General features: G+C 38.0%; 2 protein-coding genes and 1 long non-coding RNA gene across 3 annotated transcripts in view; 1 reads left to right on the top strand and 2 right to left on the bottom strand.

The window, feature by feature from the left end:
* The window catches only part of LOC131132635 (homeobox protein aristaless-like 4), a 28,769-nt gene extending 20,282 nt beyond the window's left edge, over positions 1-8,487 (top strand). Inside the window, exons 3-4 of the mRNA XM_078792897.1 lie at positions 7,593-7,723; positions 7,783-8,487. Coding sequence (XP_078649023.1) covers positions 7,593-7,723; positions 7,783-8,113 — 462 coding nt within the window. The 3' untranslated portion in view covers positions 8,114-8,487. The remainder of the gene's footprint in view (positions 1-7,592; positions 7,724-7,782) is intronic.
* The window catches only part of LOC131132636 (uncharacterized), a 38,972-nt gene extending 27,776 nt beyond the window's left edge, over positions 1-11,196 (bottom strand). The window contains exons 1-2 of the long non-coding RNA XR_013627993.1: positions 10,620-11,196; positions 8,233-8,301 (exon numbers count right to left, since the gene is read on the bottom strand). This is a non-coding gene — a long non-coding RNA (uncharacterized LOC131132636). The remainder of the gene's footprint in view (positions 1-8,232; positions 8,302-10,619) is intronic.
* A 1,326-nt stretch (positions 11,197-12,522) lies between these two features.
* Positions 12,523-19,240, bottom strand: part of ext2 (exostosin glycosyltransferase 2) — a 32,496-nt gene continuing 25,778 nt past the window's right edge. Inside the window, exons 12-15 of the mRNA XM_058078011.2 lie at positions 18,305-18,448; positions 16,673-16,801; positions 16,097-16,179; positions 12,523-14,804 (exon numbers count right to left, since the gene is read on the bottom strand). Coding sequence (XP_057933994.1) covers positions 14,666-14,804; positions 16,097-16,179; positions 16,673-16,801; positions 18,305-18,448 — 495 coding nt within the window. The 3' untranslated portion in view covers positions 12,523-14,665. The remainder of the gene's footprint in view (positions 14,805-16,096; positions 16,180-16,672; positions 16,802-18,304; positions 18,449-19,240) is intronic.

The following is a 19,240-nucleotide window of genomic DNA, read 5'->3' on the forward strand; positions in this document are numbered from 1 at the left end:
TAAAAGGGTTCTTCTGCGTTCCGTTGACACGCCAAAGTTCCCGCAGACCATGAATGCATCGTCTCTGGAGGGGAACTGTGTTGTTTTCACAATAAAACCTAAAAATATAACCTTTGTCACCTGCGTGATATCGTGGGTATGGATCATACCAACGATATCACGATACAGGTGTGCATTTTTTTTCTTGATACCAAGCCCAAACACTACAGGGGGGCAGGTATCGTAGCTACAAAATGTTTAACTATCTAAATAACACTGGTGTCCAAAGTGTGGCCCATGGGCCCTTTGCGGCCCGCAATTGTTTCTTTACTGGCCCGCGGCACATTCTAAAAATAGAACTTAAAAAAAAAACAGCAAAAATGTAAAATTCCACAGTAATTGTATAAGTGGGAAGCTAAAATATGATGAAAAAGTTGTAGTCACAGATGTCTGATAAATATCGTTAGCGATAATATTTTGACAGGGAAATGTCATTGTTGCATGTTTGCTATTGTTTAAATTCTTTTTAAATTTTTTTTAATTTTTAAAAATTGTTTTTACATTTTTAAAATTGTTTTTAAATTTTTTAAATTGTTTTTACATTTTTAAAATTGTTTTTTATTGTTTTTTTTATTTTTGTTTTATTTTTACCATAGGAATAAAGTAGGGATATCCGATAATTATTGGCCCGATATCAGCATAAATATGCAATATCAGATGATATCGGAATCCGATTTTTTTTTCCCGATCATGAAAACTGATATTAAAAAAAAAATGCTGTATACGACACAAGGAGACATGTTAGATATTACACATATTTGTATTGGCTGATATCGATATCGTAAATTGAGAGTTGGATGATATCGGCATATTGTTTTTCTAGTTATCATCCAACAAAAAAAGGTCCAAATTTTCGGAGAATATGACAAAAAATAACGTAGCGTTAGCATAAAAAAAAACCCAGCAAGATGTTATTTTTGAAGTCGTGCTATTATGACCAACAAAAAAAGTGAATAAAATAGTAATTTTGGGAAAAATTGCTTGTGGAGAAAATAATAAAATTGCTGAATTTTCCGGTTACCAGAAACAAGTCAAAAATGACATGAAAAAAATATACAGAAATTAATAAAACAGATGTCATCTATGAGAATAAAGTCAAAATATGAAAAATATCAAAAATGGCAGTCAAATATAACACTGGTGTCCAAAGTGCGGCACCGAGGGGCCATTTGCAGCTCAGTTGTTTTTATATTGGTCAGTGGCACATTCGAAAAATAAATCCTCAAAAGAAAAATATAAGAACATTTAAAAAAAAATAAAAATTCAACAATAATTTTCCAAGAATAAAGTCAAAATATTCAGACTAAAAAGTTCTAATCGCTTCAATATTCAGAGTAAAAATACCAGTTTTAAAGTTAAAAAATTACCATAAACAAAAAAAGTGACTAAAATAGTAATTTTGGGAAAAATTGCTTGTGGAGAAAATTATAAAATTGCAGAATATACCGGTTACCAGAAACGAGTTAAAAATGACATGAACAAAATATACAGAAATTAATAAAACAGCTGTCATCTATGAGAATAAAGTCAAAATATGACAGCCAAATATAACAGTGGTGTCCAAAGTGCGGCCCCGGGGGCCATTTGCAGCTCACAGTTGTTTTTATATTGGTCCGTGGCACATTTGAAAAATAAATCTTCAAAAGAAAAATTTAAAAACATTAAAAAAATTGATAATTCAGCAATAATTTTACAAGAATAAAGTCAAAATATAATACGTTCTAATCGGCCCAATATTCAAAGTAAAAAGTTAAAAAAATTACCATAACCAAAACAATAAATAAAGTTGTAATTTTGGGAAAAATTAGGTTGTGGAAAAATGTATAATATTAACGGAATAAAGTCCAAATATTATGGGAATAAAGTCATCATCACAAGAAGTTGAAATAGAAAATATCTAATAAAAATTGAGAAAAAAAAAAGCTGTAATGTGTTTTAAAAAGTGAAAATAAAGTTGTCATTTTTGGAAAAAAAAATTTGGAAAAAAGTACTAATATTACAAAAAGAATATTATCACAAAAATGAGTGGGAAAAAAAGAGCAACAATTACAATATCCCACAAAGGAGTATCGCTCCGGTATCGATACCACCATTGGTATCGCTATCTGCATGGATCGACCTAACCTATGAAAAAAAAAAAAAAGTTTGCTTTTTCTCTCTGCGGCTTTCAAAGAGAGAAAGTCAGTTCAGATCGGAGTCATATATGCAGCACCGATACACGTAGGGGTCAGGGGTCAAGGGTCAAGGGTTCCAACAACACCACATCTCCTCAGATTCTCCATCCTGTCAGTCCGGGAAGCGCAGAGGAAACGTGTGGACGTACAGAACAACATTGTCTGGGTTTGGTATGGATCCAGGATCACATGGAAGGGGTTGAGTTTTTTTTTTTTTTGGAATTTTGGCAGCGCTCGGAGATCACATTTCTTAATCTAGACGGAATCGGAACGATACGATACGGCTGGGAAAAATCAAAGTACGGCGTCTTATCACATCCAATACATACAGGAATATTTTCTATGCAAAGATGTGCTATGTTACATTAATAATCCATATATATGCTTCCTGGTTGGATGTGAACCTTGGTTAGTGTCACTTCACCTTGGTTAGTGTTACTTGTAGGCAAGTGGTGGGATTTTGTTATTGATTATTATTGATAAAAAAGATGGGAAAGACGACGGAACGTTGTTGATCTCACCGCCATATCGGATCTTTACGAACAATCACTTCCAAATAATCGTAAGTTATCGAGTTATCTTACCGGCGTCATTTTTAAACTTTAACCAAAAAAACTAGCTCACCGACACGCACGCTACTGTACGGGGTATAAAAGAATTTAGCTTCAGTAGCGTGTGTCAAGTTTTTGATTCGCAATTTTCTACCAAAACACTAAGGGGCGGTGTTTTTCACCACAACGCTTGCTGACTAGCTGTTTAGCTTCCTGAAAACAACCTTCACTGTGTGCTGTTATTGGCAACAGCGCTAATGCTGCAATTGAGTATTACGGCCATGTTAATAAAAAAAAAAAAATAATAATAATATGAGATTTTGAGAACAAAGTCGTACAACTACAAGTTTACAAGGACAAAAAAAATCATAAATTAAAAAAAAAAATTGAAAAATTTTTTTGACATTATTTTTGTAAATTTGAGATTTTTTTGTAGATTCACAACTTTACCCTTCTTTGGTAAATTGAGGTCTTTTTGTATGACCTTGTACCAGTTTTTCTTTTGATTTAGGAGTTTTTTTCTTGTAAATTTAAAACTTTATTCTCGTAACATTCTGATTTTACTCTTGTGAATTTATGACTTTAGACAATTAAAATTTTTTTTTGTAAATGTGCGTCATTTTTCTCTTCAAATTTACGATGTCATGTGAGTTTTTCTTCAAATTTAGGATTTTTTTGTGTAAATTTAAGACTTTATATGAGTTTTTCTTTTAATTTATGAGTTTTTTCTTGTAAATTTAAAACTTTTATTCTCGTAACATTCTGACTTTACTCTTGTGAATTTATGACTTTAGACAATTTAAATTTTTTTTGTAAATGTGGGTCATTTTTCTCTTAAAATTTACGATGTCATGTGAGTTTTTCTTCAAATTAAAATTTTTTTTGTAAATTTACAACTGAGTTTTTCTTCAAATTTAGGAGATTTTTTTCTTGTAACTTTTAAATTTCTGACTTTAGTCTCAGGAAATTATGAGTTTAAACTCGGAAATGTAAAACTTTTTTTTGTAAATTTAAATTTTTTTCTTAGAAATTAATCACAAGGGTTTTTCTTCAAATTTAGGAGTTTTGTCTCAAATTTTACATTTTTTTCTTGTAAATTTTTTCCTCAAATTAATTGTTTTTCTTGTATATTTACAACTTTATTGGTCATCCGCACTCATCCGTACTCATCTGCACCGTAATTATTCCCGTAAATTTACGGTGTCATGTGAGTTTTTCTTCAAATTTAGGATTTTTTTTTTGTACATTTACGACTTTATATGAGTTTTTCTTCTAATTTAGGAGTTTTTTTCTTGTAACTTTACAACTTGTTTGTAAATTTCTGACTTCTCAGGAAATTATGAGTTTAAACTCGGAAATGTAAAACTTTTTTTTGTAAATTTAAGTCTTTTTTTCTTAAAAATTTCCAACATCATAAGGGTTTTTTTTTTCAAATTTAGGAGTTTTTTTTTCTTGTAACTTTACAACTTGTTTGTAAATTTCTGACTTTAGTCTCAGGAAAATTATGAGTTTAAACTCGGAAATGTAAAACTTTTTTTTTGTAAATGTAAGTCTTTTTTCTTAGAAATTTCCAACATCATAAGGGTTTTTCTTCAAATTTAGGAGTTTTTTTTCTTGTAACTTTACAACTTGTTTGTAAATTTCTGACTTTAGTCTCAGGAAATTATGAGTTTAAACTCAGAAATGTAAAAACATTTTTTTTGTAAATTTAAGTCTTTTTTCTTTTTTTTCTTAGAAATTTCCAATATCATAAGGTTTTTTTTTCAACTTTAGGAGTTTTTTTTTGTAACTTTACAACTTGTTTGTAAATTTCTGACTTTAGTCTCAGGAAATTATGAGTTTAAACTCGGAAATGTAAAACTTTTTTTTTGTAAATATAAGTCCTTTTTTCTTTTTTTCTTAGAAATTTCCAACATCAAAAGGGTTTTTCTTCAAATGTAGGAGTTTTTTTTCTTGTAACTTTAGAACTTGTTTGTAAATTTCTGACTTTAGTCTCAGGAAATTATGAGTTTAAACTCGGAAATGTAAACCTTTTTTGTAAATTTAAGTCTTTTTTCTTTTCTTCAAATTTAGGAGTTTTTTCTCATAAATTTACATTTTTTTCTTGTAAATTTTTTCCTCAAATTAATTGTTTTTCTTGTATATTTACAACTTTATTCCCGTAATTTTTTCCCCTCAAATTATTTTTTTTCCTCGTATATTTATATCTTTATGATAAAAGTAAAACTGTATACTGGAGAAGTGATCCAGGGAAGATTTGAGGGTGAAGCAGGAAGGAGGCGCCTTTTTAATAAAGAGCGAGTGAGCGGTCCCCGAGTATTTCCTGTCACATGATGGCTGCTTGTGGGGGGAGGGGGGGGGGTGTTGGAAAACTGAAGCCAGGCTCAGCCTCGGGTTTCTTTTGGGCCGACATGAGTGACAGCGGAGGCGGGTTATCAATCCTGCGAGGCGGTCTCGCACTTCAAAGTGTTCCTGGACCCGTGCGGGTCTCCTGCTGGGGCCTATTTGGCGTTTCTCTTCCCGGGGCTGGAACATAAATAAAAGGCTCATTGAACGTCCAGCAGCTACTTAAGCTGTCACGGTCTTGACCAATTACTGTCAACGACGCGGCGTGTGCATACGCGCTTACGTACGCTCATTCATAAGAAACAACAAATTGGGCTGGGAATCAATCACATGTTAAGGAGACGGCGAGCCGCTGTTAGACTAGGAGTGTCTAAAGTGTGGCTCCGGGGGCCATTTGCGGCCCTTTCTAAAAAAACATCATTTGATAATTTGACAAAAAGAATTTCTACAAGGGTCGGCACGGTGGTCGAGTGGTTAGCGCGCAGACCTCACAGCTAGGAGGACCAGGGTTCGATTCCACCCTTGGCATCTTCTCCTATTTTGTAAGATTAAAGAGCAAAGCATGAATGTTACATAGAGGATCTTGGACCCTGGTCACGTTGAGGCTCTTGGACTAACATTTTTGCAGTCAGTCCTTAAAAAACATCAGAGTCCCCTGGTCACGTAGAGGATCTTGGACTAGCATTTTTGCTGTCTGTCCTTAAAAAAAAACATCAGAGTCCCCTGGTCACGTAGAGGATCTTGGACTAGCGTTTTTGCAGTCAATCCTTAAAAAAAACATCAGAGTCCCCTGGTCCCGTTGAAGCTCTTGGACAAGCATTTTTGCAGTCGGTCCTTAAAAAACATCAGAGTCCCCTGGTCATGTAGAGGATCTTGGACTAGCTTTTTTGCAGTCGGTCCTTAAAAAAACATCAGAATCCCATGGTCACATAGAGGATCTTGGACTAGCGTTTTTGCTGTCTGTCCTTAAAAAAAACATCAGAGTCCCCTGGTCACGTAGAGGATCTTGGACTAGCGTTTTTGCAGTCAATCCTTAAAAAAAACATCAGAGTCCCCTGGTCCCGTTGAGGCTCTTGGACAAGCATTTTTGCAGTCGGTCCTTAAAAAACATCAGAGTCCCCTGGTCATGTAGAGGATCTTGGACTAGCATTTTTGCAGTCGGTCCTTAAAAAACATCAGAGTCCCCTGGTCATGTAGAGGATCTTGGACTAGCATTTTTGCAGTCGGTCCTTAAAAAACATAAGAGTCCCCTGGTCATGTAGAGGATCTTGGACTAGCGTTTTTGCAGTCAATCCTTAAAAAAAACATCAGAGTTCCCTGGTCACGTAGAGGATCTTGGACTAGCGTTTTTGCTGTCTGTCCTTAAAAAAAAAACAAGAGTCCCCTGGTCATGTAGAGGCTCTTGGACGAGCATTTTTGCAGTCGGTCCTTAAAAAAACATCAGAGTCCCCTGGTCACATAGAGGCTCTTGGACTAGCGTTTTTGCTGTCTGTCCACATAAGAGAAATGAGACATAAAAAAAACTTGTTTATAACCTTCTAAATACATTTTCTTAATATTAGAGCCCTCTAGACAGAAAATAACACCCCTATAGTCACGGTACTCCGGTTTCCTCCCAACATTCCAAAAACATGCTAGGTTAATTAGCGACTCCAAATTGTCCATAGGTATGAATGTGAGTGTGAATGGTTGTTTGTCTATATGTGCCCTGTGATTGGCTGGCCACCAGTTCTGGGTGTACCCCGCCTCTCGCCCGAAGATAGGGATAGGCTCCAGCACCCCCGCGAGGAAAAAGCGGTCGAAAATGAATGAATTTCTACAAGAATTATGTCAAAACGACAAAAAAAAGAAAAAGCGTAATTTTACACGAAGTAGTACATGATGGGAATAGAGTACTACATGAAGAAAATGTACAAAAAAAGAACACGTTTTTATTTTTCTCGTAAATTCACATATGTATTCTCGTAAATGTACGACTTGAAATTCTCGTAACGTTACGAGTTTCTTTGAAATTTAATTATTTTCGCAAATTGACATCCTTATTCTCGTAATATTACAAAGTTTTTCTCAGACGTTTACGATATTTCTGACTTTCTTATAATAAAAATAATATATATATAAAAAAAATCGCAACCTTCTCATTAATGTTTTTTTTATTATAATTTTAATGATTTTTTTCCACACCTTAATTTTCCAAAAATTAAAACTGTCATAATTCTATAATTAAAAAATAAAAATTTTTAACCTTGTGCTATTAGGGGTTTAATCTCTTAAAATTGCTTAAAATAACGTAACTTTGACTGTGCTATCATGCAAATTTTTCGGCAAAATAATTCTCCAAAAAAATGAATTTTTTTTCACTTTTTCAAATTGTCAATCAAATTTTGATGCTAACTTTATGCTACTAAAATTGCATTTTTCCTCTTAAGACGTTCATCTGGTAAAACTATAAGCAACCTACGTACTACGTGTTCTTCCGCAGGTGTGGTTCCAGAACCGACGGGCAAAGTGGAGAAAGCGTGAGCGTTTTGGTCAGATGCAGCAGGTTCGAACCCACTTCTCCGCAGCGTACGAGCTGCCGCTGCTGACACGCCCGGAGAGTTACGCACAAGTACGTCGCAACTTTGCACGAACGACCGCCACAGACGTACGCTTGACTTCCTGTTCTCCCGTCAGATACAGAACCCGTCCTGGATCGGCGGCGGCGGCGGCAGCGCGGCGTCGCCTGTGCCCGGGTGCGTCGTGTCCTGTGACACCGTGACCCCCTGCATGACCCCTCACCCCCACTCCGCCGGCGGGGTGTCGGATTTCCTGGGCGTCTCCAGCCCCGGGGCTCACATGGGCCAGGCACACATGGGCGGCCTGTTTGGGGGATCTCCAGGCATGGCTACGGGCCTCAACACGTACGATCTCAACATGGACCCGGACCGCAAGTCCTCCAGTATCGCCTCTCTGCGCATGAAGGCCAAAGAGCACAGTGCGGCCATATCTTGGGCCACATGATGTGTGTGTGTGTGTGTGTGTGTGTGTGTGTGTGTGTGTGTGTGTGGTGGAGGCATTGAAATCTAACACTACTACCTTCATTCAACACGCATGTACGCAAAAGACAGGACTCCACCTACCGCAGGAAGTCTCGCTTCAGCCCTTAGCGCTGCAATTTTTAGCATCAGCAGCATCAGGAAGAGAAGTACCTGCAGGAAGAACAACAACACAATTTGAGACCAGGGACCTTGGAGATTCAACACGAGGATCCGTGATGTAAAACGGATGCGTTAGAAGGTACGGAATCTTCAGAGGCCGTGTCGGAACACGAGCACCCCGCCATTGATCACGTCTATCAGTTCATGGTCATTGTGGATGATGGTGTAAGACGGGGGGGGGGGTCCAAAGTGCATATCCATCACTCAGCATTCACCACCCTGCAGACTTCCAAACAGATTTGGGATTTTATTTGTGGGAAAAACCAAGCTTAAAAACAGGGGTGTCCAAACTGTGGCCTTTCTAAAAAATATTTATATAATTTAACATAAAAAGAAGTCAAAATATTAATGGAAAAGGTTTATGGGTTTGTCTCGTAAATTTATGACTTTATTCTTATAAAATTAAATTTTTTTTTGTAAATTCAAGACTTGTAAAATGTACATTTTTTCCTCATAAATTCACAACTTTATTCTCATAAATTCTCAAAATATCCTCAAAAAAATTTTTCTAAGTCAAAACACTTAGACAAAAAGTCGCTATTTTATTTTTATTATTATATTATATTAGAATTATATTATTTATTATTATTAATAAATATTATATAAATATATAATATTAAGTCAACCTTAAAAATAGGGGTGTCCAAAGTGTGGCCTGGGGATGTTTTCCCCTTTCTAAAAAATAAAATATATATATATATAATTTTACATAAAAAGAAGTCAAAATATTAATGGAAAAGGTTTATGGGTTTGTCCCGTAAATGTATTACTTTATTCTCATAAAATTACATTTTTTTAGTAAATTCAAGATTTGTAAATGTATAATTTTTCTCATAAATTCACAACTTTGTCATAAATTCTCAAAATATCCTCAAAAATGTTTTTCTAAGTCAAAACACTTAAAGACAAAAAGTCGCTATTTTATTATTTATTATATTATAATTATATTATTTATTATTATTAATAAATATTATATATATATATATATATATAATATTAAGCCAACCTTAAAAACAGGGTTGTCCAAAGTGTGGCCTGGGGATGCTTTCCCCTTTCAAAAAAAAAATTAAAATTAAATTTAACATAAAAAGAAGTCAAAATATTAATGGAAAAGGTTTATAGGTTTGTCTCGTAAATTTATGACTTTATTCTTATAAAATTACATTTTTTTTTGTAAATTCAAGAATTGTAAATGTAATTTTTTTCTCATAAATTCTCAAAATATCCTAAAATTTTTCTAAGTCAAAACACTTAATTTTATTTTTTATTATTGTTATAATTATATTTATTATTATTAATAAATATGATATAAATATATAATATTAAGCCAACCTTAAAAACAGGGGTGTCCAAACTGTGGCCTGGGGATGTTTTTTTCCCCTTTCTAAAAAAAATATAATTTAACATAAAAATAAGTCAAAATATTAATGGAAAACATTGGAATGCTATTCTTGTACAATTACATTTTTTTTTGTAAATTCAAGACTTGTAAATGTACAATTTTTCTCATAAATTCACAAATTCATAAATTTTTTAAATGTATGACTTCAAATTCTCTAAATATCCTCAATTTTTTTTTCTCAGTCAAAACACTTAAAGACAAAAAGTCGCTATTTTATTTTTATTATATTATTTTATTATAATTATATTATATATTATTAACAAATATTATAACGAATAAATGTTGTATTTTAATGTATTTTTTTACTCTGTTTACTTACTGTTACTGTTTACTCCATTTTTCTGTAGAGTGTCTGAGTATTTTGAAAAGCGCTATACAAATAAAACGTATTATTATTATTATTATTATTATATTACGAGACAAACATTCATGAAGATTAATTGAAAAATGACTTTTTTTCTCGCATATATTGTTAGCATATCCACATGTAAATAACGTTAAAAAATATCAACATGGCAAAGGTTGCATCCTGTCATTTTTTTGTCACAATGTGGCTAAAGTTAGGACACCCCTGGCTTGCCGTGGGTACCAGTGGTAGATCTCAAGGGTGGTGGTGGCGGGGGGCACAGTAGGGGGTGCGTCCCCTAAATGGGAAGCACATTGCCGTAACATATACATACATACATATAAGCAGGATATAATCTGGAGCGTGTACTCCATATATCAAAAAGTGTGAGGATGGGCCCCCCCCCGCCGAACCCCCGCCCTTCACTCTTGCTGTGTTCCGGTGTTCTGGGAAAAAAAGGACAGTGCACACAGCTGTGCTCAGGGGCTAAATGCAAAACAAACATGCCTCACACATGCAGCTGTCATGGCTCTGCTTTCAAAGACCCCGCCCCCCCCTCACCTCAACTCTCTTCACCATCGATGCTCTTCGCTCCGGTCCAAAATCTGCAGCTCCCATCGGCGGCGAGGCCTTTTTTAATTAACACTGAGCCCTGTGGAGGCTGGAGGATTGTATGTCAGGACAGACATCACTGTAATGTGCTCACAATAGAACATAAACACACACATATATATACACAGTAATACACCCCCCCCCCCCATAGACAATACACACTAAATTCCTCTTTCTTGCATGATGTCACTTCCTCACTTCTTCTCCTTTTCTAATACTACTGAAGTCATGCAATCAGTACAGGAGTATTTCTACCATAACATGTTGAAATGATGTTTTTAGGACCATTGGAGATGATCCACTTTAATTTTTTGGTTTTTTTTTTGGCTTATTAAGTATGACTTTTTTTTTTCTTCTCCATGTACTTTGTTATGCTTGTGTGATGTTTTGTGTGATTAAAGTACAATAACTTATTAAACACGTCCTTTTCCTGTCGTTTGTGATGGTTTCAGGTACAGCTAATTATTATTATTAAGTATTTAGTGCTATTTCCACGGAAAAAAGTCGTGGAATTAATAATGTTGAATATAAATATACATTTTTAAAAAAAAATATTTAAAAAAAAATATATAATATATATAAATAATATATATATATATTTATAAATATATAATATATATAAATAATATACAAAATATTATATATATTATTTATATATATATTATATATGTTTTCAAATATTTATATATTTAGTTAATATTTTTATATTTATATTCAACATTATTAATTCTATTAATTAATTCCATGACTTTTTTCTTTTTTAATATAAAATATTAATATATATAAATATATATATTTATATATATTATATATAATATTTATATATATATTACATGCACAAAATATTATATAATTTATACATTATATATATTTTTATATTTATATTCAACATTATTAATATTATATATAATATTATATATAATATATATATCGAATATATTAAATATATTATAAATATATAAATAAGTCGAATGTATTTTTTACATTTTTAATATACAAATATTAAATATATATCTTATATATATATATCTTATATATTATATATATTTATATTTATATATATATATTATATATAATATATATATATATATATATATTTGTAATATTTTTATATTTATACTCAACATTAATAATATTATATATAATAATATATAATATATTATATATAATAATGTATATATATTATATTAAATATATTATAAATATATAAATAAGTCGAATGGTTACACGGTGAGGATGGAACCAGCAACAATCAAGGTAGAACTCACAGCAGGGTTTTCCAAAGTGTGGCCCCCACACAGGCTTGTGGCATATTGTAAAAATTTACTGTATTTGAAAGAAAAATCTGCAGCAGTTTTACTATACAAATCTCGTTGATCTTATATTAGCTACTGTAACCTAGCAATTTCAATAACGTCTTCGCCTATCCTATAAATTCAAAAAATTCAAATTTTTGTGTCATCCCCACGACTCACGTACTCACGAACCCCACCCCACCCCTCTCTCCGATCCCGTCCCGTTCCGTGCATTTTCGAAGAACACCAGCCCTGAAATGATGAAATGAGATCTCGCTGCCGACAAGAGCGGCTGACGCTAATTGAAGATGACAAAAATAAGAACAGCAGTCTTTTCCAGCGTTGACATTGAACAGGGTGGATTAGGCTGGCCTATATTAATAACAGGTGTCGGGGTTGGGGGGGGGGCGGCTTGGGCCCCCCCCGCCAAAAAACAAATAGGGGCATCAAAATACACACGCGGGGGGATGAGCATGTTCACTTTTCGTTTTAATTTTGTATTACAAAAAATAATGAATACATACCTTTCAAGTTGCAGTGACCTTCGGGGTATTTAAAAAAAAAAATACACAATAAAACAACAATGCTAAGCAACGTTAACATCTTAAAAGCTTACTGTAACATCTAACGGTGACACACACACACACACACAACTTAATAAGGAAACTAACAACAGCTGTGTACACACTTGTAACAACGTGACACGGAAACAATCCAGTAGCTCAGAAACAGCACACATCATCTAAATATTAGATCCTGGTCATATGCGGCCATATTTTTCCCGTGCCTACAATTACAGTCAATATGGAATCATAAATTACACCTGCTATACACTTGCTGAAGCAAAAACACGTATGTTAGGGTGCGTCAAAAAATACTATTATTTAATTTTGATATGGCTGGGTACTAAAAGTGTTCCAATATATATCGAAACAACATATACAAAATATTTGTTCAATACATGATTATTTAGAGGCGGCACGGTGGTCAAGTGGTTAGCATGCAGACCTCACAGCTAGTGGGTTTTCTCCGGGTACTCCGGTTTTCCTCCCACATTCCAAAAACATGCTAGGTTAATTAGCGACTTGGCCATTAGAGATGGCCAAGGGTGGAATTGAACCCTAGTCTCCGAGCTGTGAGGTCTGCTCGCTAACCACTCGACCGCCGTGCCACCCTAGCTGCAGTTTAGTGTGTTGGTTTTCTCCGGGTACTCCTGGTTTCCTCCCACATTCCAAAAAACATGCTAGGCTAATTAGCGACTTGGCCATTAGAGATGGCCAAGGGTGGAATTGAACCCTAGTCTCCTAGCTGTGAGGTCTGCGCGCTAACCACTCGACCGCTGTGCCGCTCTAGCTGCAGTTTAGTGTGTGGGTTTTCTCCGGGTACTCCTGGTTTCCTCCCACATTCCAAAAAAACATGCTAGGTTAATTAGCGACTTGGCCATTAGAGACGGCTAAGGATGGAATTGAACCCTAGTCTCCGAGCTGTGAGGTCTGCGCGCTAACCACTCCCCCGCCGTGCCGCCCTAGCTGCAGTTTAGTGTGTGGGTTTTCTCCGGGTACTCCTGGTTTCCTCCCACATTCCAAAAAAACATGCTAGGTTAATTAGCGACTTGGCCATTAGAGATGGCCAAGGGTGGAATTGAACCCTAGTCTCCGAGCTGTGAGGTCTGCGCGCTAACCACTCGACCGCCGTGCCGCCCTAGCTGCAGTTTAGTGTGTTGGTTTTCTCCGGGTACTCCTGGTTTCCTCCCACATTCCAAAAAAACATGCTAGGTTAATTAGCGACTTGGCCATTAGAGATGGCCAAGGATGGAATTGAACCCTAGTCTCCTAGCTGTGAGGTCTGCGCGCTAACCACTCGACCGCCGTGCCGCCCTAGCTGCACTTTAGTGTGTGGGTTTTCGCCGGGTACTCCGGTTTTTTCATGCTAGGTTAATTAGCGACTCCAAATTGTCCATAGGTATGAATGTGAGTGTGAATGGTTGTTTGTCCATATGTGCCCTGTGATTGGCTGGCGACCAGTCCAGGCTGTACCCCGCCTCTCGTCCCAAAGACAGCTGGGATAGGCTCCAGCACCACCCTCGTGTGGAAAAAGCGGTAGAAAATGAATGAATGAATGATTATTTAGGGGCGGCACGGTGGTCCAGCGGTTAGCGTGCAGACCAGGGTTCGATTCCACCCTCGGCTATCTCTGTGTGGAGTTTGCATGTCCTGTTCTAACCACTTCACCACCGTGCTGCACACGATGGGAACAATAGTTTTCCAAACTCATATTGGTACTTGTTTGTATATTTCGTATTAGAGACCCGAGTTCGATTCCACCCTCGGCCATCTCTGTGCATGTTTTTTCCGGGTACTCCGGTTTTCCTCCCACATTCCAAATCATGCTAGGTTAATTAGCGACTCATTCAAATGTGATGCACCCTAACATATGTATATATGTATATATTTATATATGTATACATGTACATGTGAACTCATTCCACAACAGCTGGAGCTCACCGGGGATCATTTATCAGTCAGCATCGAGTGTCACACTCCATCACGTCTTCGTTTGTTAATATTCCTTGACGGTTCCCAAAAACAAACGGGGAATATAAATACTGGAAACGCCTCAGTAGAAAAGATACCTTGGTATGACAGACAGGTGCGGGTCTGCGGGGGGCGTGGCAAGGTCACGACACGGACCGCATGTTAGTCAGAGGCTGCCGATGTTGGGGAAGCTCTTGAGTTTCTCCGGGAAGTCGTCCTTGTAGAGAACCGGGTCGGCGCGGTGCTCCACCACTTTCAGAGGCATGGTACCGAAAACGGATGCAAACTTGTTGATGCACTCAGATCTACGGGGGGGGGGGGGGGGGGGGGGGTAAAAAAAGCATTAAAAGTATGGTGAAGTGAGAACACTGAACACCCTCTGTACGGATGAGAAGCCTTTCACCTTGGAGGGTTTGTTAGCAGCATTGTTTATACTTAAACAGGTTTGCATGAAATTTGATGTTTCATGTGTGATTCACTGTTTTTTGGTCAAAAATACATGCTTGTAAGAGCTGGGACTATTAAAGTGCATGTGGTGCAATAGGGCTGCACGGTGTGAAAGTGGTTAGCGCTCAGGCCTCACAGCGAGGAAACCCGAGTTCGATTCCACCCTCGGCCATCTTTGTGTGGAGTTTGCATGTTCTCCCCGTGCATGCGTGGGTTTTTTCCGGGTACTCCGGTTTCCTCCCACATTCCAAAAACATGCTAGCTTAATTAGCGACTCTAAATTGTCCATAGGTATGAATGTGAGTGTGAATGGTTGTTTGTCTATATGTGCCCTGTGATTGGCTGGCCACCAGTCCAGAGTGTCCCGACACTATTGAGGGCTGCATGCTAACCTTGATTAACATCCGCCCCTGTTAACATGTTTTTTGGTTAACAACCAACACTATTGAGGGCTGCACGGTGGGCAAAGGTTAGTGCGCAGGCCACACAGCTAGGAGACCCGGGTTCGAGTCCACCCTTGGGCATGTTCTCCCCGTGCATGCGTGGGTTTTCTCCGGGTACTCCGGTTTCCTCCCACATTCCAAAAACATGCTAGGTTAATTAGCCACTCCAAATTGTCCATAGGTATGAATGTGAGTGTGAATGGTTGTTTGTCTATATGTGCCCTGTGATTGGCTGGCCACCAGTCCAGGGTGTACCGGTAGAAAATGAATGAATGAACCAACACTATTGAGGGCTGCATGCTAACCTTGATTAACAACCGCCCCTGTTAAAATGTTTTTTGGTTAACAACCAACACTATTGAGGGCGGCACGGTGGTGGAATGGTTAGCACGCAGGAGACCCGGGTTCGATTCCACCCTTGGGCATGTTCTCACCGTGCATGCGTGGGTTTTCTCCGGGTACTACGGTTTCCTCCCACATTCCAAAAACATGCTAGGTTAATTAGCGACTCCAAATTGTCCATTAGTATGAATGTGAGTGTGAATGGTTGTTTGTCTATATGTGCCCTGTGATTGCCTGGACACCCCTCCTCTTGCCCGAAGACAGCTGGGATAGGCTCCAGCACCCCCCCACCCCTCCACCCAATTTTTCCGATTCCTCAATTATTGAGGAGTAAGAACTGACTTGGCCTCCAAAAACTGCGTTACCTCTCCACCATGTGAGTCTGATCCAGGGACAGCCCGTCGATGGCAGTGCACTCGGGACACTTGAACTTCTTCCGGGGGGTCACCTAGGGAAAAAGTCACAAAATGTCAGTTGAGAAAGCCCGGGGCTAATAATGATGGTGGTTCAACGTCTGCTGGGATAAAAACGAGCAAGGCACCGCGGTGGGGAAGAATGTGATGATGTTACGTGTGCGTGCTTTGGAAGAGAGACGACGGTGAAAGATGGTTTTCTGTGTGGGGGGGGGGGGGGGGGGGGGGGGGGGGTGGTGCTGAAGATTGCGATTTGGTGGTTGTGTGTGCGCGCTTGGGAAAACACATTGCAAAGAAGGGTGGGGGGGTGGGGGGGGGGGTCTCACCCCTGATAAGGGAGGTTAGGGCAGGATTTGAGCTTGGGCCCCGACACCTGAGTGAAAAGAAGGGGGTGAAGCAGTGAAGTGGCAACTGATTAGAACCAGAATGTTGGTCCGTTCCGTCTGTCTTCACCTCCGCCCCCCCCCTTCTTTCTGTGAGGTTACAGCCCCCCCCCCCCTCCCAGACCAGCCGATGAGATGAATATACCTTTATGGGGGCTTTGCCGGTAACATTAGCCACCAGGAAGTTCATGGCGATATCTTCGCAGTTCATGTGCGCGTCCACCCAGTTCTTGATGTCTCCCGGCATCTTGTATGTGTACAGGTAGTTGAAGTACTGCAAGAAAACATGAAGGACGCAGATGAACCGCAGGCGGTCACCGGATGACCCGGAAAGTGCGTCGTCGGTGGGGAAGAATTTGCTTAGAACCAAAGTGAGTGTGTTGAGCTTTTAAGAGGCTGACTGATAACCTGCAACATTCGACTCGTCCATCAATGCAATCTTCCCTTCTATCTTTTATTGTCTACAAACACACACACACACACACACACACACACACATACAGCGGACCGGAGGAAACGGTTGCCCAACTCTGCAACATTTCCATGTCATTTGATCCGGAGTTACAATGAAAAAAACTAACCATTAGTGACTCGGGCTGTCCCGATTTATCACGGTTAATTGGTTCCAGACCCGACTGGGATAAGTGAATTTCTGCAAAATTGAACATTTAGCCATTTTAAAGCAATAATGCTTAAATTAAATATTTTTTTTACTAACATTGGCTGCATTCAATCAAAAACAGCAAAAAAAAAAACAGTGAAGAAATGAAGTGAATGTTAACCAAGGCACCGCCGTATGTATGATTTGCGATGATATCTGATCAATATCGGGATCGTATTGGAAGTGAAAAATTTGATCCGGAGTTACAATGGAAAAAACTAACCATTAGTGACTCGGGCTGTCCCGATTTATCACGGTTAATTGGTTCCAGACCCGACTGGGATAAGTGAATTTCAGCAAAATTGAATATTTTCATAGCTATAGCATAGAAAATTATCTGCTTCATCGACCTTGTTTTGGTGTTTTATTTTTAAAGCAAACTTTTTAAAGCAATAATGCTTAAATTAAATATTTTTTTTTACTAACATTGGCTGCATTCAATCACGAACAGCAAACAAAAAAAACAGTGAAGAAATTAATTGAATGTTAACCAAGGCATCACCGTTAGTCTCCGGTGTAAAATACTACATTCATAATTATCTGCTTCATCGACCTTGTTTTGGTATTTTATTTTTAAAGCATACGTTTTAAAGGAATAATGCTTAAATTAAATATTTTTTTTACAAACATTGGCGGCATTCAATCAAGAACAGCAAAAAAAAAAAAAAAAAACAGTGAAGAAATGAATTGAATGTTAACCAAGGCACCACCGTTAGTGACTCGGGCTGTCCCGATTTATCACAGTTAATTGGTTCCAGACCCAACTGGGATAAGTGAATCTCTGTAAAATTGAATATTTTCCTCATACTTATACTAACAGTATACTGCATTCAATCATGAACAGCAAAAAAAACAGTGAAGAAATGAATTGAATGTTAACCAAGGCACCCGCCCTATGTATAATTTGCGATGATATCTGATCAATATCGGGATCGTATTGGAAGTGAAAAAGTCGTATTGGGGTACACAATTAAGCTATTTAGCTTTAGTATTGAATTTCACTTACATATTAATAAAGTATTTATCTATCTACATGTGCATCAATGGGAACATCACAATAAGAAATTGTAGTTTAGCATCCATAAGCATGTGTGTGTGTGTGTGTGTGTGTGTCACCTTATGGTAAAAAGCAGCGCCAGTGAGAACCATGGAGACCTCATTGGTCCACTCGGACTCGTACTTCCACTTCCCCATTTCGTGGTCCCAAAGGTGCAGTCGGCCTGGGTAACCCACGAGCCTGTCAGGGAACTCCCTCCATACCTGCAAGGGGACGGGGGGGTGAAATAGAACACATAAGATACGTTTTTTCACAGGCAGGAGAAAAAAAAAGGAGCGCTTGATTTCCTCACCCGCATAGCACAGGTAATCTCGCCTTTTTTTTTTTTTTTAAATGATTGGTTAGCTTAGCCCCTCGGTATGACATCATTCATTCATACCGGAGTACCCGGAGAAAACCCACGCATGCACGGGGAGAACATGCAAACTCCACACAGAGATGGCGGAGTGTGGAATTGAACCCTCGTCTCCTAGCTGTGAGGTCTGCGCGCTAACCACTCGACCGCCGTGCCGCCCGGTATGACATCATTCATTCATTTTCTACCGCTTTTCCTCACAAGGGTCGCGGGGGATGCTGGAGCCTATCCCAGCCTGTCTTCGGGCGAGAGGCGGGGTACACCCTGGACTGGTGGCCAGCCAATCACAGGGCACATATAGACAAACAACCATTCACACTCACATTCATACCTATGGACAATTTGGAGTCGCTAATTAACCTAGCATGTTTTTGGAATGTGTGAGGAAACCGGAGTACCCGCAAAAAACCCACGCATGCACGGGGAGAACATGCCCAAGGGTGGAATCGAACTCTTGTCTCTAATACAAAATATACAAACAAGTACCAATATAAGTTTGGAAAACTATTGTTCCCATCATGGGCTGCACGGCGGTCAAGTGGTTAGAACAGAACATGCAAACTCCACACAGAGATAGCCGCGGGTGGAATTGAACCCTGGTCTCCTACATGTTACCATACGGCATCCATATCAAACTTGC

Source organism: Doryrhamphus excisus, linkage group LG1 (assembly GCF_037039965.1).
Source record: "Doryrhamphus excisus strain RoL-2023G ecotype Guam linkage group LG1, RoL_Dexc_Guam_v1.1, whole genome shotgun sequence".
Classification (NCBI taxonomy): Eukaryota; Metazoa; Chordata; class Actinopteri; order Syngnathiformes; family Syngnathidae; genus Doryrhamphus; species Doryrhamphus excisus.